Source organism: Echiichthys vipera (genome assembly GCF_963691815.1).
Source record: "Echiichthys vipera genome assembly, chromosome: 3".
In the NCBI taxonomy this organism is placed as follows: Eukaryota; Metazoa; Chordata; class Actinopteri; order Perciformes; family Trachinidae; genus Echiichthys; species Echiichthys vipera.
This window is the reverse complement of record NC_139828.1, coordinates 29,247,581-29,269,148: the sequence shown is the minus strand read 5'-3', so window position 1 is coordinate 29,269,148 and position 21,568 is coordinate 29,247,581. Positions and strand designations below refer to the sequence as shown.

General features: G+C 43.7%; 1 protein-coding gene across 1 annotated transcript; it reads right to left on the bottom strand.

The window, feature by feature from the left end:
* Positions 1–607: 607 nt before the first annotated feature.
* Positions 608–15,229, bottom strand: LOC310945435 (protein shisa-like-2A; the record flags this gene model as incomplete). Its single annotated transcript, XM_083911526.1, has 3 exons — positions 608–795; positions 11,331–11,467; positions 15,048–15,229. 3 exons carry the CDS (start codon positions 15,227–15,229, stop codon positions 608–610), a joined length of 507 nt encoding a protein of 168 aa, XP_083767652.1.
* Positions 15,230–21,568: the final 6,339 nt, after the last annotated feature.

Sequence of the window (21,568 nt, the reverse complement as noted above, 5' to 3'; positions counted from 1 at the left end):
GTAAACTAAAATGTGTGACCAACAGGTAATAATGTCTGGAGCTCTAATAAATGTTTTATAACTTAGCTCATCTCAACTACCTGAAGACAGATAAAACCATGTATCTCACACGATCTGTGTTGAATTATTGTGATTTTACTGTCAGCTGACGTCATTCTCCAAAGATTTTCTTCACCCATGAACTTATCAATTGGTGATTGGTCTCTAATAGCGTTTAACATTACATTCCTTAAGACACTCAGTGATCACTTTTGAGCTTTCTACAAGATCTCATTCCGAACCTGACAGTGGTTTGTTAGAAGGGCTCAGCTTGACTTAGTAGCCAAGTTGTGTATTAAATGTAAGCTATTGAATGTGAGTATGTACTCTGTTGAGGAATTGTTGGGGGGTATGTAAGTCATAAATAAATCATACAGTATGGTCTAGACCCACTCTATATGTAAAGTGTCTTGAGATAACTTTTGTTATGGTTCCGGCACTATAAATTGAATTGAATTATGAAAATGTTTAAAATATAATGCATACATTTCATGTCACGTTCGGGTGGCCGCCGTTGGCACACTTTAAATATAGTCTGCACAATCAAAAATTAAATTAGTATGCCAGTCTATGTAGGGCCCTCGACATTGATTGAAGTCACAGTAGCCATGAAACAACGCTGGAAAAGGCGGTCAGGGTCTGGGGGCTGGTTGTCACAGTCCAGCTTACCCCTCAGGAAGTACTTCCTGATGCCTTGAGGACCAGCAGGGGCGCTGGTATGACACGGCCCCGGTCCTTGTGGACTCGATGTAGAGCCTGGAAGACAAAAAATTAACTTAGAAACACGTGTGAAGAGCCTGACAGACCACACCTAACTTGACGTACCAATAATACAGATGAAGGTAAAAGTGGTTCAGCCTTAACAGCTGTGGCAGGAGAGACGTCAATCAAGTTGTACTGAACAGCCAAATCATATCTTTACACCATTAACAACCCAAATAGCACACATACATCTCGCAGACATCTACCTTCTGGTTCAAAGGTGTGTCGGCAACACATGAGCGTTTTCTCATTGGCTATACGTATGGCGCAGTGTCCTTTGTATTTGGTTTCCAGATGACGTTTAGACGATGAACCAAAGCTGCACTTCCTGTCCTTCTACAGCCTCTGCATACAGACCTTTATTGATTTAGGTCAGACCTTTCATACATTAACTTCACTATCCATGACTGAAATTAACATGTTCTTTCTGATAGTGTGTGTGGTTATAATGAAGAGACACATTTCAAATGAATTAACTAATTTAATATTATGATGGATATGTTGCCATCAAGCTCATAAAAGAGCTCCAGCACAGGAAAATAGAAAAGAGAAACAGAAATATATACAGTTGGCAGATCAGGATGGCCCTCGTTCTGGGAGCCTGCAAGAGGGAGAAAAAAAAAAACATGAGCTGAGAAACAACAGCTACTAACATGGCTCTACTGATTGAAGTCATTGTCTACAACATTTAATTGATCATATTCACTGAAGTCGACACTATGCTTCGTTAGAACAACATAAATCCTCCGGTTTTAGAAAAGAAATTCGCCTCTACGTGCATGTAGAGCTTGTTGCCTGTTTTGGAAAAATTGACAGCGCCCGTATCATTCTGTCCACGTGCAGAGCTGACTCTCAGGCACAGTTCGTGCACACGCTACAAATTCCCCCTCCCCGCTCACGCATGTTACAATATCACAGACACACGCTAGGCATGCGCTTAATGGTGTTAGAAGTTGCTATCTATGAGTAAGTTAGCCAGCCTACCTCTATGTAGCGTGTACTCCATGCCGTTTATTGATGAGAGAAGACACGGGCACGTTCACTGGAATCTGGTGCAAGCACACTGACAAGAACTCGGATGGAGAGAGCGGAGGAGCTCGATGGTAGAGGGGGAGGGGATTGGAGAGTTGTAAACATTTGAAAATTTGAACTTTGAACTAAAACTTTCTTAACTTTTATTCTCTTTTGAACGTTCTGTTTCTTCAGCCAAACTTCTGTGTAGTTCTGCACTCTACAATAAGGTTACTTTCGCTAGTTTTCGTGTTGTTTTTAACAATGCCACTACCATCGGGACATGCTGCCTTTGTTTACTCTGGAGAACAGCTGATCGTGCTAATGCCGCCTGGCATAGCAGCCAGACGTGCGGATATTCCACCCGAAGTCTGGAGAAAAACACACCGGGGACGCAGAGGTGGGAAGCAACGGCGGGGCAACAGAGGAGGGCCGAGACGGGACGGGCTCATAGAGAGGAGAAGATTGAAGCCGTGTCTCCCCTCTGTTGTGATGGGTAATGTACGGTCTCTCTACAACAAAATGGATGAACTGTGTACCGTGAGTGCAGTCTGAATTGTTTCACAGAGACATGGCTGCACATGGACATTACGGACCAGAATGTCTCTGTGGATGGATTCCACACCATTCTGGACTGCACCGAGAGCGGTAAGAGGAATGGAGGGGGGCCTGCCGTTCTAGTAAATCTGGTAATATCACCATTAAAGAACAGCTCTGTAGCCCGGATGTTGAACTGCTGGCTGTTGGACTACGTCCATACCATCTGCCTAGAGAGATCCCACGTCATCACTGTTCTGTACATCCCTCCCTCTGCAAACCAGACATCAACCTGCAGCATCATACACACCACCATCTCCAGACTCAACACCCCAGTTACTTCATCATCGTGTCGGAAGACTTTAACCACGTCACTTTGGATAGAGTTCTGCCGACCTTCCAACAGTAAGTGAGCTGTCCTACCAGAGAGGAGAGAACTTTGGACCTGATGTATGCTTACATTAAGGATGCATACATATCCTCTTCTCTCCCCCCTCTGGGCATGTCAGATCATAACCTGGTTCACGTTAAACCCTGCTATGTACCTCTGATTACGAGGAAGCCTACGACCACAAGGACTGAGAGGAGGTGATCTGAGGAGGCTTATGAGACACTGCAGGGCTGCTTTGAAGTGACTGACTGGCCTGCACTTTGTGAGCCACACAGGGAGATGCGCTCACTGAGTGCATCACAGACTACATCAATTTTTGCGTGGTCTGCAATGTCCCAGCTCAGACAGTAACCTGCTATGCCAACAATAAACCTTGGACCACCATGGACATTAAGGCCATCCTGAATGAAAAGAAGAAAGCGTTCAGAAATGGCAACTGTGATGAGGTTAGGAGAGTGCAGGGGGTACTGAAACTGAAAATCTGGGAGGCTAAAGACAATTATAGGTGAAAGCTGGAGAACAAACTCCAGCGAAACAACATGAGGTATGTGTGGAGTGGCATGAGAACCATCACCGGGTTCCAGAATACTTGTAGCATGGGGTTGGAGGACCGTGTGGACCAGGCTAATGAACTGAACCTATTTTTCAATGGGTTTGATACTGCGGCCCATCCCCAACATGACTCTGCTGCTGCCGGCCCCTGAACTAATGCCACTTTACTTCCCCCTTCTCCTCCTCCTTACAGACCCCTTAGCTTCCCATCACCACCTCATTCCACACCTACCTATTCCACCCCTCCCCCCTACTCTACATCATGTCCTCCACAACTTGATGACCTCAGCCCTACCTCAACAGACACCTCTACAGTGTCCTTCACGCCTGACCTGGTGAGAAGACAGCTGATGGGACTACACTCTGGCAAAGCTGCAGGCCCCGATGGCTTATTTCCCAGGGTGCTTAAAGCCTGTTGTGTGGAGTACTGAGTCAAGTCTTCAGCCTGAGCCTGCACCTCCAGAGGGTCCCTGTGCTGTGGAAGATGTCCTGCCAAAGACACCGCCCTATCGTCCCACATCATGAAGACCATGGAGAGACTCGTCCTGGAGCAGCTAAGGCCTATGGTCGGGCCCTTCACTGATCCTACCAGCCCCGCCTGGGAGTTGAGGACTGCATCACCTACTTACTGAACTGAGTCTACAGTCATCTGGACAAGCCTGCGAGCACTGTGAGAGTCATGTTCTTTGACTACTCCAGTGCATTCAACACCATCCGTCCGGCTCTACTGGAAGATGGCTGCGATGCAGGTGGAGGGCCTCATCATGTCCTGGATTGTGGATTACCTGATGGGCAGACCACAGTATGTACGCCTACAGAACTGTGTGTCTGACAGGGTGGTCAGTAACACTGGGACCCCACAGGGGACTGTCCTCTATCCCTTTCTCTTCACCCTCTTCACCTCAGACGTCAACTATTGCAGTCCTGCCACCTTCAGAAGTTTTCTGATGACTCAGCAATAGTTGGCTGCATTGGAAAGGGGGATGAACATCTGCTGGACGATGCTGAGGATGTTTTATAAGTCTGTTGTGGCCAGTGCAATCTTCTTCGTTGTCACATGCTGGGGCAGTGGGCTGAAGGTCGCAAACACCAACAGACTGAACAAAGTGATCAGGAGGGCCAGTGATGTCGTGGGGGAAGAGCTGGACACCATGACAACTGTGGCAGAGAGGAGGATGCTGTCCAGGCTCCGGTCTATCCTGGACCTGGTCTATCTCCCACCCAACTAAGGGCACACTCACACTGTCCGCCCGTACCGTGCCCCGGGCTTAAGGGTACTTGTCCCCCCCTCCATCTCCCCCCGCTGGCCAGCCCGTTTGTACTCACACTCCCTGGGCCTCGCGCAAATGCTTCTTGTCTGTCCATACGTCATCACGCCATAACACGTCACACGCATTGATTGACGTCATCACGATGCATCGCTTTGTTTACAAATCTTTCGATAGACCGCAGAGTTTTTGTACGTCTTGTCCGACTGTTTTTAAATATTTTCATCCGACCAAATCTGCAGTATACACTCCACCTCCGCATCACTACAACGTGAACCTTCGCAGTCATTGTTTTAAATGTCCGCGCATGGTCGGTCTTTTTTTTTCGCAATGACGCACATAAAATGACGTCATTGCGATGCGTCGCTTTGTTTACAAATCTTTCCAGAGTTTTTGTGCGTCTTGTCCGACTGTTTTTAAATATTTTCATCCGACCAAATCTGCAGTAAACACTCCGCCTCCGCATCACACCAACGTGAACCTTTCGCCACTATTGTTGTTGTTGTTGTTAAATGTCTGCGCATGGTCCGCCTTTTTTTTTTTTCTATGTCCGAACAGGCGCACATAAAATTACGTCAGAGCCGCCGTAGGCCTTGGGCTTGCACGCTAGTGCTCGTTCATGTGCAAACACGCTTTACAAAAGCCCACCTCTCTCAAATGGGCCGTGGACGGCCAGCTGGCTGCAGCTAGGCGCGGAGTGGTTGCACTCACACTGGTCAAAGGAACTAGGCTTTAACCGTTAAACCTGTCTGGGCGCGGTACGGAAGGACAGTGTGAGTGCGCCCTAAGACACACTGGCCCAGCAGAGCGCCCAGATGCACCACAGACCGCCACAGGGAATCTTTCCTGCCTGTGGTCATTCAACTATACGATGCATCGCTTGAAGAGCCTGTCACCCCCTCTCTGTAATTCAGACTCAACCACGGACAATCTTTGATCTTGTATATATTTCACTACTGTAAATATTCATTTCTGTAAATTCAAATGTGAGTTTTTCTAATATATGTTGCCTGTATAATATTTGTTGTTTGTAGATCTGGAGTTTTGTAACAAAAATTTCTGTATTTCTGATTCTTATTCTGAATTTGAGTGCGTCAATTCAATCTGCCAGACTTGCTGACTGCAGTTTTAATAGAAATGTGCATTCCAATACAGTTTTCCATATTTCCATTTCTGGGATCCTTTGTCCCCCAAAGAGTGTTTTAATTACTAGGTCTGTTTGTTTTGGAGAGCAGGAGACATCTCTGGATAATTAGGTTCCCAGTAAAAATCTCAATAACTATGAACACTGAAGGATTTCTAACCTAAAAACAGGCCGAGTAGCTAACCTGAGCTACCATTAGGTGGCAACTTGGAAACGGTTTTAATTTAAAATTTAAAAAACAGGTCTGTTTGTTTTAGAGAGGAGGGAGACCCTAATAAGACCCTGTTAAGCTAATGGTTGTTGTTTTTCATCAAAACACACTTCATTCAAACTGGACAGAAACAGAAACAACTCACCAATCAACTTGTGTTTGGAACCAAGTACAGACAAAAAGTGGTAAAATAGTTTTAATGAAAAGAAAGGGTTGAAGGGAAGAGGATGGGCGAGTGTGTTACTGGAGAAATCCGGTTAGTGACTGGAGCTTGAGATAATGTGGAGACAATCGACATGGCTGGAGATTTAGGCACAAGGAAAAACTGGTTAGAAATTGCACAAGAAAAAGACAGGAAAAATATCTAGATTACGCAAGATACTGAGCCGCCAAGCGCGTATCTACAACACTGAGCAGGCGTGTTCCGCATGGTCCCACCCTACTGAGCTGTGCTAGTACTCATTCAGTGCATTTAATGCACATCAGTAACCCGAAAATGGCCTTAGTTCCTCTCGTATACATGGGCACTGAATGGGAAAATGATGGAGTAACTCGACCTCGGGTACAGCAGGTGGCGCTCCGCCAACATACAGCTAGACTGTATACAGCTTTTTTCCAGTTCACCATTGTCAGAATCCCAAACGGACGACTTTTGGACAGAATTACGACCGAAACGGGTCTTCTTGGTAGTGATGTTACTTGCCTTTGCGAAGTCCTCCCTTGGTTTAAAGGTAACGCTCTATTGTTGTGTTTTTTTCCATGTTGTTTTAAGCACGTTGCTTCCTGGAGTTAAAACCCCCGGTGCTTGTGCGGACGTGAAACCTTATAGTAATCCGGGAACGCTGTTTACATGTGCAAATAATCAGGGTACTGAAGGAGTTCTCCAGGTCTGTTAACCCGGTTATGAGAACTCCGATTTTACCTGGGGTATGGTGTTTACATGGTGTTTGAGAAACCTGGTTATGCCCTTAACCGGATTATAATAAGGTTTTTAAACTGCATGTAAACGCACTTGTTGATTGCCTTGTGGCATCTTTGAACCCGCGGCCACAGCCTCGAGGGCCTTCAGTCTCTTTACATGGGGCAATTGCTCTAACCACTGTTCCACCGGACGCCTTGTTTGGCTAATTTTGGCTAATACCTACCACCATACTTTCATGCTACACTTATTACAGAAAATGTGAAAAATAAAGTTGTCACGGATCATGAGACAGCAATGTGCTTTCCAACACTGTGACAAGAGTGGGTAGATGAAATTTGACTTATTAAGCAGCTGGGTAGCTAGCTTTCTAATTCCACCGTGCTCTAATGCTGCTTACAGAAAATGAGCCAAACAGCAGGCTGTTAGCCAGCAGAAGTGTCAGAAGCTCCGGCGAGGGGAGCACCCTCTGTGATGCCACACACCTGTGATGTTTTTTGTCCTTTCAACGTGCGTATGTGTGATGTTATTGGTTGCATGTTAGGTGTCCCCACAGGCATTCAAACATGAATGTGAACAATCAATGTAGAAAGACTGGATCTGGAGAAGAAATGGGAATTGAGCATTAAGCCTGTAAAGTGAACGTGGCTAAAGAGACACAGGAAAAAACACCGGAGACACGACTTTTGTGGTGCTTGTTTCTCTTAAGGAAAGCCAAACTACTTCTTAAGGTATAAAAAGTTTATTATACAAAGGATATTATGCTTGGCCAAGGCCTCTCTTTAACTTCAAAATTTGCAGACAGTGATAGCAGTTGTAAATGACCCTTTAAAATGACTTGTCAAATTGCAATTTTTTAATTGTCATTACGATTGGCTTTAAATAAGGTGTAATCCTTTTTTATTATCTATTCAAGGTGTGAGTCAATTTGGGGCTTTTATTTTGAAGGTGGGTTTTGGTTTTGACGCTCCGTTCTCTTTGGTGAGACATCCGTTCGAGCGCCGTCAAAAATAGCACTCAGGCTCCAGAAAGATGTAGAGATATTGCCGAAAAAAACCCACAGCACCTGGCTGGAAAGAGAACAAGGCTTGATTTTGTTTGTTGTGATAAATTAGTTAATGATTTACACGTAAAATGATGTGTGTATTCACTTGCTAGCAACATGCCATCTTTCTCCGCACTCTGTTGACCAGCTGTCTGCAAGCACAGAGCGGTGGCTCGTTCTTGAGTGGCCGACCATTAAATTAGGAAAATAAAATGACAAGGCCCAAAACATCAACTCCAAATACTGCAACCGGCAATGTACTCAGCCATCAGCAAGCTGTTTTAGCTAGCTAAAATTAGTAGTAAAGTAATGAAACAAAACTTGGCTAATGTATATGGGAACACACACCCGGTCGTGGCTTAGCTACTTTACTAAATGTCACAGACTTAACAAAATAAGCATTTTATGTCATATTACTTAAAGTGACAGCTTACCTTCAAACTAACAGACCTCTCCTCTCAGTGCTGTTGCAGTGATGGCAATTGATAATCTGCATTGGGTCGACCCAAAGCTGACCTGTCTGAAACTTTTGAAATAGAGCACATATATTAGAAGAAATACACCTATTGTTCCTATTTGTCCGACGTTATGAATTGACTGTCGATGTACGATTTGAGGCCGACATTGGGGAGATGTATGTGTGCTATCTGGAGATACAGGAAACCAAGGGTCTGACTAGTCAGTGCTATAACATGTTAAAATGACACCATCTCATCTTGTACGGTCAAAAGATGTACAGTTCCCTTCAGAATTGTTGGCACCTGTTTATTAGGCAAAAAAATCTTTATTGTTTATCTTGAGCTTTTAAAGTGATAACTTTTCTGTAGCCTCACTTTTACTGTCTGGGTATAAATTCCCGGCAAAATGACGACTTGCTTTACGACACAAAGGAAGAGGAAATCACTGGAGTCGTGCCTGTACTTATGAAGGCAACAAAATTGTAACATGGAGTCTTCGTAAACCGAACAAGGATGGTTAACTATTTTGCCTTCCACATTGTCAACAGCAGCGCGTCACAGCTCCTTTCACAATAAAAGCCCTTGATATATAACCAAGCCCCAACCACAGCCAGTGATGTCCAAATGAAGCTTCATGAAACATTAGTTGTATTTGTTGAGCCCACTAGATGAAACTCTTGGTCTAAAGAAAAAGGCTCAATGAATGGAGATTCAGTGAGTTTTCAACCCTTTGTTGAACAGAGAGCTCCATCTAGTGGACTCAGAAAATAAAGAAAATGCTTCATGAAGCTTCATTTGGACATCACTAACCACAGCGACTTCTTGATCCAATAAGGAAGTGCCAGAAATTGCAATTCGCAGAGTGGCCACTAGGGGCATGTTTCATAATAGAGCAATTTCTCATTATCATTGACCCCCATGTTAAACAGGCCGTTTGCACAGCATCATTAAACCTATTTAAGACCTGGTACAAAAAAACATTCTAGTCTGTATCTAGCCAGATGAGTGTATCTCCCTCCCCCTAACGTCACATCAATGTCCTTCTTTGATTAGAGGAAATGAGGCGCCGTTAAAATCTGACAAGATGGCGACTCCTGTAGGCGAGGATGGATCAAGTTCAAAGAATGGACCTCGATGAAGATGCTACGTCCATTTTTTATAGTCGATGCATCGAATGGCAACATCCCCAGATGGAGTCCCCCGGATGGAGGAAGAGGAAGAGGGACAGTTATAAAACTGTTATTTTTACTAAGCTAGACTAGTAAGTAACAATACCTGCCTACTTATTAATACTACCAGGTGTTTTACTTTATCAGAGCACTGATATCCAGGTTTCTGGTTCAAAACTGGGATTCTCACAGTTGTGTTTGGTTTGGACAGTATGTAGCCATGTTACTAACAATATGAAGAAGTGACTGGAGAGCCAACCTGACTGGATCGATCTACATGTTCATATAAAAATCAAAGGACAGAAAATCTGTCATGTCTTCTCTGCAATTTGCAAATCCAGAAAACACCAGGGGAGTGGAAAACTATCTGTCTGCACATTTACTTATCTTATCTTGAACTTAACTTGAAACTTATCTTGTCCTGCAACAAATATATTTCTCAAAAAGATGTGTTCCAGAATAGTTGTTAATAAGACTTAGAAGGCTAACATTAAAGACATTTCTTTACAGCCATATATTCATATTCACTTAGGGTGCCAACATTTCTGAATTTGTTGCTGTAGTTCTTCTTTCTTTATTTTCAGTTTCTTTAAAGGGAAACTTACATCAGGTCCAGAGGCACCTTAATATTACTTTAGTCAATGGATAGCGTCAACAAATAATAAATTCAGTGACTGCCTAATCAGTGAAAAGAACCAGAAACTCATGAATATATGACAACAGTAAGTTTTCACTTTGTGACAATATGCTATATTAATTGAAAAATAAAATCCCTGACTATAGTTTATTAAAATCGAATAACAATTTGAATATCCTCTATTTTCACAGTGAAAGCAAGATTTAGCCTCTATATAGACTATTTACCTTCTAAAGCTTCTGAGGCAAATGCTAAAGGAGCTGTACTCGAAATACTGGAAAAAGATGTGAGCTGGGATCGCCTCGACACATCTCTCACAAACTTTTCCTCAATATGTGAAATGTTTTTTCACGGCTACATGCACTAACATTAAAGTGTAATTCCGGCCTGTGTATAAACTATTAACGGAGAAATTCGGGAGAGTCCCCAACAGTCGCTAACAGTCGGACTAGGCTAACACTGATTAGCTTGGGGCAGTACGGTAAAGGCATTAAAGCGGCTTTTTTTAACCACTAATCCAGATCAAAATCAGGGCCAATAGGTTAGTCTTTCAAAACACTCTTTTAATAAACTCCTTGTTCTCTAACTACGTTGTAGGTGCTTCGTTTTAAGTGTAAGGACTCTTATCATGCTACTGCAGAGGTTTGGTGTTATTTGAAGCAGTATTAGTGGTTAAAAAAGCCGTGCTGCCCCAAGCTAATCAGTGTTAGCCTTGTCTGGCTGTTAGTGACTGTTAGCGACTCAGATCAGACCCAGATTTCTCCATTAATTTTTTTCTACACGAAAAAAAGTGTCTCGATAGCTTATTTGATGAATGCTGAAAAAAACTATGGGATTATCTCCGCCGGATTTACACTTTAAGGACAGTAGACACTTGGAGAGATCCATGTTCTTAAAGCTTAACTTAACAGCAGTTGAAAATATTGTGTTTTGCTCATTCTAAAGTTTTGTCATTATTGTCAAAATAAACAAAATAGCACAAAAAAGAAGAATCATAAACCATTAAAAGAGTGTAAAGGTATTAACAGTCAGTTCTAAGACAAGGAAATAACAAGGCATTTTCTTTCTTTTAAAACCTTTGGGTCAGCCATTAATAAATATCAGGAGGCTGCTGCTACATAATTAAGTGTGCTTCATCGACGTGTGAGCAGAATGCCCACGCTGAGAAATGGATCTGCAGTCAGTACCTGGTGCTCGGAGCGGCAGCCCATTGTCCAGACCTCTGGGTTTAGTGGTGATGAACAGATAGCAGAGGACACATAGAGTAATGATGAAGGCAAGAAGAACCACAGCTGCTACAGAGAGACCCACAAGAGCTCCAAGACTATAAAACAGAACAAAGACACAGTTGGTCTATTAGATAAATTTGCTCTCAGTATGCTGTACAACAGACGGAAAGGAAAATACAGTCATTACACAAAGATGTACTGTATTTAAATTGCGGTAATTGATTAGAATTAATACATCATTTCTTGTTTTTAAAGGGACGTTCTAATTCATTGTCAAATTGGGTGTTATTCTCATATTTTGGTCCATAATGAATATGCATCCTGTTTTTGCTCACCACTTCTATCAACCAGGCAACCAAGCAACCAGGGCACACACCAGAAAGTTACTGCAACTGGCCACTGTTGTAGGAAATAGCCTAGCTATAGCATTAAACTCCTCATAAAACCATAACTTGTAGTTTTACTTTACTGTTGTGTCAGTGTCCTGCATCTGGTTCTAGCCTCACGAGATCAGTTTGCTCCATTGTATTTTACTCGCAGATCCGTCTGGTAACGTGCGGCGGAGAAAATTTGGAGAAGTTTGACCAGCGTCCGAGCCGATCAGTGTTGGTTTTGAGGCGGATTTAAGTGTGAAGCAACGAGAAGCGACTGTTCAGTGTAAACAACATGGCCGCTTCCATGGATGAGATGAGCGCAGCTATGGAGCAAGCCGCTCGCTAACTCTTTTGTCTCTTGGATCCTTCTGTTGAATATGGACCGAGCACCTGAAATTGTGCCTTTGATCCGTAAATTCACGTTACACGAACGGCAAATATTCTTTACCCACAGTTGTTTACTTTCTGAGCTTTGTCACAACGCTGTTAGCATGTGATACGCTTCGTTGATCTGATTGGTTGATTTGGCCCGTATGTTGGTGAGAGACAGATGGTTTATCCAATCAGCAGCCAGTATTTTCGCCCTTTCCCCAAAGATCTCCAAACGAGAGTTCCCAGATGGATATGCTGAGCAAATGAGAATCATGCGAATCAATCCATCTGGCGGAGTCAGGTTAATCTGGTGCCGGGTGAACCCCTAAAAAAGGGGATTTGTGGGGGGTAGTTTGCCTTAATTGATGATTACAATTAGAGATGAGAGCAAAATGATCAAAGCTATCAATAATAACACAAAATGGCTTAAACATGTGGTGGTTAAAACTGTTCATGGCAAGAGGCTTCCTGGTCTAAATGGGGCCCTTCCGTGAGGAGTTTGCATGTTCTCCCGGTGTCTGCGTGGGTTTTCTCCAGGTTCTCTTTCTTCCTCCCACAGTCCAAAGACATGCAGGTGTTAGGTTAATCAATGACTCTAAATTGCCCGTAGGTGTGAATGGTTGTCTGTCTCAGTTTGTCTCTATGTGCCCTGTGATAGACTGGCGTCCTTTCCAGGGTGGACCCCGCCTCACGCCCGATGTCAGCTGGGATCTGCTCCAGCCCCCCCACAACCCCAATAGGGACAAGCGGTTAATCATTTTTATGCATGAATGATTGATTTGTTCTCAGACTGGACCTGAGGCAGAACCGAGTTAGACAGTTAACTAGGCGTCAGGACCAGCTGAGTGACACAAATCAAACAACACTGAGTCAAAATCAAAAGGAAACATTTGATATTTCATGAAAAACACAGCGCTGCTGGATTGCCTTTAAATGGCTTTCACATGCTATTTGGTTTGAATGAATGACGGGTGTTCTTTAGCAGCATTGCATCCTGAATACAAGATGTCTAAAAGATGTAAAATGAGAAATTATCTTTTGTCTCTTTTGTTACCAGTGCACTTCAAATCTGAGCGGCAGAGTGAAGTGTCCTGCATTCATGCCTATATGAATGCTAACTCTGTGCCTCTAGAGAGTAAAGCACTCAGCAAAATCCCTGAAGTGTTTAAATGGAATTCTTTTTACACATTATGATGCAGATATGCTGCTCAAGGCCACATGATCAGAACTCCTACAGAGGTGGTAACTCGCTACATGAGTGGCATTGTGATGACATTACATTAAATAAATGTAATTATAATAAAATTACGAATCATATAAGGAAATACTATTGAATACTCTGGCTTTCACATGACTGTAACCTACATTACAATATGATTTCTTAAGTTTTATGATATCCATGAAATCTCTCCACCCCAATACAATGGAGGTGACATTTTGTTTGTGTTGCAGTGAGAAATTATTTCTACGGAAGCCCTAAAGGGTCATGCATACATGCATTTAATTTCCTTCGCCTTACCGTGATAACAAGATAATTAATTTGAGATCTGGAGAAAACAAAACAATAGTGTAGTCTATTACATCATTGTAGGAAACATCATTCAGTGTATCAATGTCAGAGGAGCAGAATATGGATCACCATCACATATCTCTTCAGTCAAGGCCTGACACAAATAACAAACAAATATTCAACAAATATTATATTACAACAACATAATTACCAGTACAGGGAGGAGTTTTACAGTGTGCATATAAATATACAGATTACAGTTTGAGTTCATAACAGTAAATAACCAACTGAAATCATCTGTCAGTGTTGTCTAAGTCTGTATGAGTCATGACCATAGACTGAATAAAAAATGGACGTAGCCTCCCCGTCGAGGTCCGTTCTCTCAACTTGATCCAATCGTACTCAACTATGGGAGTTGCCATCTTGTCAGACTTTGACTCCGCCTCATTTCCTCTTGCCAAAAAAGGGCATGTATGTGACGTTGGGGGGAGGGAGATCTGTCCGTCTGGCTGACGTATACCTCCGAGGAGAAGTGAGGGCCAGCAACTAGCTGTCACTCAAGAGGCCACGCCCCTAATTATTCATACACTTTAACCTCCAATAAAATAAAAACTAGCCTGGTACACAAAGTGTTGTCATGGCGATATGACCTAAACATACAGACTAGTATTTTTTTTGCACCAGGCCTTTAACAGGTTTATTATGCTTGGGCATGACATGTCAGCTGTGATGGAAATCTCAGGCCTATCCTGTTTCATTCATTATCTCTCAAATCAATTATCTCATTATCTCGGGAGAAAGGAGGAAAATGATCTCATTATCACAAGAAAACGAAGGAAAATGATCTTGTCATCATGAGAAAACGGAGGAAATATAATGTATGTATGTATGTATGACCCTTTCCTCACACAAAACTGTGACCATTTTTCAACAGAAAAATAGAAAGTCCCTATAAAATCTGTTGACAGTGAGGACAGACATCTGTGGATCACCCAGAGAAAAAGTTGCAGTGCATCCTAGTCAACTCTTTATTTACTGAATGAGAGGCATAGATACATGTAAGATGAATGCCATTAGGGTTGTTGTTGTTGTTGTTTTAAAATCATATTCTTCCTAATTAATCTCTCACATCACAGTCAATTAGCCTGACTGGAGCAAAACATCACGGACAGGCTGCAAAATCCCATCAACAGGTTGCCTTCACACATGAGAGGTGTAAACACTGTCAAGCCACACGTGTATGCCTTTTAATATCAAAGCTCTAATTGCTAATAAGCATTGAATATAATTATCTATCTTGTAGTGTTTGCTGCAGGAGGAACCTAATGATCACAACAGACTCTGGACATACTGACAATTGTTTACCCTCATTCTCTTAAAAAAAGCACCTTTGAATAAGACTGCGTCGACTCCCCTTACCTTAACCACCACATGTATCCATATTCGTAGGGGAAGAAGCTGTTCGGGTCATCACAACAGTACTTCAAGTCACTGAACCCGCAGCAGAAAAGTGCCGTGGTGTCACTGTCCGCTTTCGGACACGTGAAGCTCTCCACGAACACCTTTTCTTTGCTGTAGTAACTTTCGCAGTCCGCGCTCATGTCAGATGCACAATGTCCGCACATGGGTGGCCGGGTGCGGTGTGGCGCACATTAAAAGCCCCATCTCCCAGCAGATCCACATCCAGAGAGAGAGCAGCAGAGTCGCTGCTCGCCCTCTCTCTCTCTCTCTCTCTCTCTCTCTCTCTCTCTCTCTCTATCTCTCTATCTCTCTCTCTCTCTCTCTCTCTCTCTCTCTCTCTCTCTCTCTCTCTCTCTCTATATATATATATATATATATATATATATATATATATATCGCTCTTTCTCTCTCTCTCTCTCTCTCTCTCTCTCTCTCTCTCTCTGTGTAATTGTAAGCCTTAAACATTTTAATTTTCCGCATCAAAATTAACTGTTATGCACTAATTTGTGCATTTTTGCATCAATTTATGGTGTCAATTGTGTGTCTTAATTTATGAGAAGGAAAATACAAAATTCAGACATCAGGTGACAATTCAAACTTATGAATAGTATCATAGACTATATAAAAGAGCTGGGTGTAGCTTTTGGGTCTGAAAGTCAATGAGAAAAAGACCCTATACTTCTCTCAGGGAGCGTACCTTTGTTCCCGGTCAGTTATTTTTTTCACAATCCGTGCTGAATTCCCCGGCATATAGACCTACAGTATGTAGACCCTAACACTACCCCCTAACTCTGACCCTAATCCGACCCCAACCATAACCCCTGAATTAAATCAGCGGAGACAGAGGCGTATGCCACCAGGGAACATAGGACCCTTTTGGGGAAACATATGACCCCTTCTCTCATTTTCCTAATGAGTTTATGCTTTTAATCACTAGTTTTAAGCCCTTATTTTAAAGCTAATGTTAGCAGTGTCACTGCAGTGTGGACAGTACATGCAGGTGAACTGTGTCAGCACCCCGTTCCCCGTTCACCTGCTGACAATATACAAAATGCCAATCTCAAGGCTTCAAAACAAACCATACAAACCATTGATGATGTCCCGAAAGCTACATCCACATTTCTGTTATACTGTCTATAAAAGAGATGTGGCTGGCTGTTGAGGACATGGATGGAGGAATATGTGTTTGATGCCGAAATATTAGGGGTTAATTTGTAAAGAATACATCAGGTCGTACAGTTGTTTCTAAGGTTCCTGGGCTTGAAGAAAAATTGGTGCCAAGCGAGTTGATTTTGTCTCGAATAGTCATAAATTTGTCATTAAAGAAGGTCATGAAGTTGTTAATACTGAGGGTTATAGGAATACATGGCTCAATAGAGCTGTGGCTCTCTGTCAGCCTGGCTACAGTGCTGAAAAGAAATCTAGGATTGTTCTTATTCCCCTCTAATAAAGATGAGTAATAGGCTGCTCTGGCATTACGGAGGGCCTTCCTATATGTTTTTAGACTTTCATGCCAAACTAAGCGAGATTCCTCCAATTTAGTGGAGCGCCATTTACTTTCCAATTTCCTCTGTTTTATTATCTTCTTTTTTAAAGGAGCAACAGAGTCGAGTGTTGTTCATAGTGAGCCTGCAACACTGTCAACAAGGTGATCAATTTCAGAGAAACTAACGTTAGTGCAGGACTCTTGAATATTAGGATAAGGCATTAAATTAAATGCAGATGGAATCGCTTCCTTAAATTTACTTACAGCACTATCAGATAAACATCTAGTGTAGACACTTTTACCCAGAGGTGAGTAGTCCTGTTATACGATTTCAAAAGTTAATGAATAATGGTCTGATAAAATAGGATTCTGTGGAAAGACTATTAAGTCATTGATATCCACACCATAAGTCAAAACAAGGTCGAGGGTGTGAGAAAAACAGTGAGTAGGTTTATGTTCATTCTGACTAAAACCAATCGAATCGAAAAGAGAGATAAACGCAATACTAAGACTATTATTATCAACGTCCACGTGAATATTAAAATCTCCTACAATGATTACTTTACCAGATTTAAGGACTGCATTTGACAGAAACTCTGAGAATTCAGATAGAAATAGGTTTTAAAGTCCACATTTTTTTTTCTAATTTTGTTGTATTATCGCAGATTTGGTGTTGATTTGTGTCTGTATAGCTCCTCTTCTGTTAATTTTTGATTAAATTAGTTTAGATGACCGTGAGGCACACAGCGTTTGTTTAGGATACTGAGCTGAAAAGTGCTCCACAGGGAGCGCGGAGAGGTGTTTAGGACTACAACTCTGCTTCCTGTGTGTCTGTGGTAAGGACAGCACAGAGAGGTGTATTAAACTGTGGCTCTGCATCCTGATCCCAACACTGGGTTGTTGTCATGAGGTGGTAGTGGTGCAGGACCGGAAAGTCAGGTCAGTATTGGCCCCTCCTGGTTAGGGTGCAGGCCGTCGTGTTTAAAAAAGCCGTAAAGTTGTCCACAAATGGAATACTTTTACCCAGGCAGTATCCTTTAAGCCATAGGTGCAGCTGGCGGAGGCGGCTGGTCATGAGGTCACCAAAACGCGGCGGGGAAGTGGGCTGGATATAATCAGTCACTTCCCCGTGTCTAGCAGGAGGTTCTGAAGTCCTGCTTGAGGACCTCGGACTGGCGGTTCTTTAAATCATTTGTACCGACCTGCAGGACCAGCGTGGAGGCCGAGCTGTGCTGTGAAGACCATCGGAGGGAATGCGCTGTTCCACAGGCTACCTGGAAGTGCATCGGCCCGGGCTGCTCCTAACTGAGACGGAGGGGAGGGATCAGGCTCGACAAGCGGACCCCGGCTCCTGGGTTGGCGAGAGCCACGATCGGCTGGATGGACCGATCCCGGGGACGAGCTGGAGCGCACACCCAGCGGAGGGAAATCCTGCAGGCTTAGGACCTCATACCTGTTATACAGTGGTAGATCCGGAGGCGGAGGAGGGAGAGATGGAGAGATGTGCCCCTGTTCCCCACTGACCAGGGTTCACTCGGCTTGAGTGGAGTTGAGCTCACCAGAACCGGCGCCACCGTACCGTCCTCACTGTTGGAGCACTGCCACTCTGCGGGGTGAAGGCAGGGAGTGGAGGCAGCCCATTATATCGCAGCTGGTGCTGGGGATCCGTCACCCTGGGACACAGAACCACCACAGTGGGGTGAGTTTAATTCCGGCCCTGGGGCCAAAATGTCCAGGGAGACCTTCTTCACTCCTGGACAGGCAGCCCACTACACCAGTTGCTTTTATATCCCACAAAGAAGTTCTTAAAAATTGGCGCCTCGCTAGTGCGATTCGGCATTACGACTTCTGTGTTTTACTTCTCCGGTGTGATCAGAGGCAACCACAGGCCCGAAGGTTAAAAGCCTTGGTCCATGTTTTGAAAAAATATATACATTGAAAGCTGGGCACGAGTGATTCTGGGAAATCCAGTGAAATCTAGCAACGCTTTGATTAAGAGGGCAGTTATTCATCTGATCTCATCTCATCTTCAACCGCTTATCCGGGGTCGGGTCGCGGGGGCAGCAGCTCTAGCAGGGGACCCCAAACTTCCCTTTCCCGGGCCACATTAACCAGCTCTAACTGGGGGATCCCAAGGCGTTCCCAGGCCAGTGTGGAGATCTAATCTCTCCACCTGGTCCTGGGTCTTCCCCGAGGCCTCCTCCCAGCTGGACGTGCCTGGAACACATCCCTGGGTAGGCGCCCAGGGGGCATCCTTATTAGATGATCCTGAACCACCTCAACTGGCTCCTTTCAATGCACCTATGGTCATTAAGCTGGGTCATGACCGAAAGAACAAGGTCGCGGGTACATTCGGCCGAAATGGGTTTTCTCACGAGGGTGGCTGGAGATGGGGGGGAGAACTTCAGCCATCCGTGAGGAACTCGGAGTAGAGCCGCATTTATTTATATTTTGATTAAATTAGCAGTCCTTTATTGTAATGAGTAGTGCTTCTAATGAGCACGCACATATAGTTTAGAACCTATTGAGTTTAATTAATTAGGGCAAATATATTTGTACTAAGCATGATATATAACAAAGTTAGCAGTGAATCACTGTGTGCAGAATCACAAATGCCAAAAAGTTGAAATGCCATTAATTTTCTCATATATGTAAGGCTGACTGACCAACAGAGCAAAGTGAGCAACTTCCTCTGGGCCTAAGACCATTCATTTCTAATGTTTCTTTTGTGAGTTCTGTGACTTCAAGTATCTAACCAAAAATTTGGACCTTCTGCTATTAGTGAATTTGGCATGTGGGCTCTGTCCTGGTGATCTGCACCTAGGTGGGCTGCCCCTGGAGTAGGGACTTTAAGCAGTTGTAGTTGGTAGGGCTAACCAGTCGTTCTCCCTTAGTAGAGTTGGCTAAAATACCAATACCTCATCGGAATCTTTCTTGAAGTCTGTAGCCGTCCCTTTAACTGTCGCTGCTTAAAGTCCTAATACTGTGATTCTCTGCCAGAACCTGATTGGGCTGTAATTTCTCAAAACTCACCCGGGCTTGAATCGGGTCGGGTTTGCGCTAATTTCCAGGTTATCAGTTCAACTTACACACATGGATAAAAAAGCAGTGGAAATTCTGTTTTTTAGTCAGCTTGGACACAAAACCGCTGCTGTGGTTCGGGTCTGGACAGAAATTTTTCAGGTTCATGTTGGGTCCGGACTTAATTTTTAGGCCCTATCATAGCTCTTGTCCCAGCCGTGTGCAGCACTTTTTAGTGTCCCCTGTAAACACTTACCTTTGCTGTCTGTACTACTTGCAGGGGGATTAGGCATTTTTTTGTGTTTTGTTAAGCGCGTTGAGCTCTCAGGGCGACTGTAGAAAAGACCTACCTACCTCACTTGGATTATTCTTACTTTGTGAGATGAGCTTCCACATGAAGAGCTCCTTTCTAGCCGGTACAGCGATGCTGGTATATTTTTAAGCTTGTGAGCCTGAGTGTGTGTCATCATGGCAAAATGTGGTCCTGGAGACATCTATTGTAGCGGGAAATAACAGAGGAGGTTTTGAGTATTTTTCCAGGTGCTTATGTCTGTCTGTGGACAGATTTTGTCAGTGCAGTAGCATCCCAACCATGCAAGATACAGTCACAAAGCTTGTGTCGAAATCAAAATAACAGAGCCGTCTGAGCCGGAATCCTTTTTTGATTGACAGCTAAATGAGCGAATCAGTGATCTTGAAGAATAAACATCCATCGGAGCATTTTCCAAGTTTTTCATTCCGTTGTTCTGAACTGATCCGGAGACTTTACCGATCCCCAAAGATTCTATCTTTGTTAGAAACGACTAGTGTTGTGTTTGGTGACTCTGTTCTGTCGCTCTGCGGTTTCTTTCCCCAACAATGAGCGGCAGCTGTGGAGTTTCTCCCCCGCCATGATCACTCACACTCAGTCACACTTCACAGTAGCTTGGCGCAGCAGCTCCAGCTGTGCCAAGGCCGTTTAAGCAGCCTAGCTCTGCTGGCCATTGAGAGGACACTGGTCAAGTCCCTGGAAAAGACGGCTAGTTGGTACGACATGGTCACAGATAATTTTCTTGAAAAGGAACGAAGGGTAGAACTTACATATAAATAAACAAACACATTTAAAATGTAGGTGTCAAGAGTTGGTTCTGTCAGTGCTCCCCTCTCTCCCTTTTGTATGAGTAGCCCTCTGTCTGTTTTTCCCTGCATGTGTCTCCACCTTGTGTTTTGTTATCCAGGTCCGGTAGGCGTGTCCCCCCCAGCTGCAGCCTCTTACGCTAATCACCTGTATAACTATACAGACCCTGAGCTGACAGGCATGCAGCGTCGGATCACTGTTATCCTTCCCCTAGTAAACTCTTTGTCGGATTGGCTTCCGTTACTCATTCGTTGGTTTTGCGCTTCTGGTTGTTTGTTATATTAATCGTTGTTTTCTTTGTTTCTTTCTGTAGTATCCCGCATTCCTGTTTTCTTGTCCTGTTCCCTGATCGTCTGTCGTTTCCCCGTTCCTGTTTTCCTTCGACCGTCTAGTCTTAGTATTTCTGTTACCCTGTAGTTGTTTCACGTTTTGTTTGTTGTTTATATTAAACATTTTTGTTTGTACTTTTACCCTGTGTCCGTGTCTGCATTTGGGTCCAGTCTCCCAGTGTTATTTCCCCACACCGTTCATGACAGTAGGCCGGAAAAATGAGGTTAGGCCCTTTAGGCCCTTTAGGCCCCTGGTGTGATCACATCACATATTTACCTTTCCTTTATTATGTATTTTCTTTGTGCACTCAAAGGAATTGCTTTTTTTTTTACTGGCTTACTTTTTTTATTAGGACTGTGAATGGTCTGTCTCTGTTTTTCTCTATGTGCCCTGTGATAGACTGGCGTCCTGTCAAGGGTGTACCCCGCCTCACGCCCGATGCCGGCTGGGATAGGCTCCAGCCCCCCCGCAACCCCGACAGGGACAAGCGGTTGAAGATGAGTGAGTAAGTGAGTGGGTACTCTT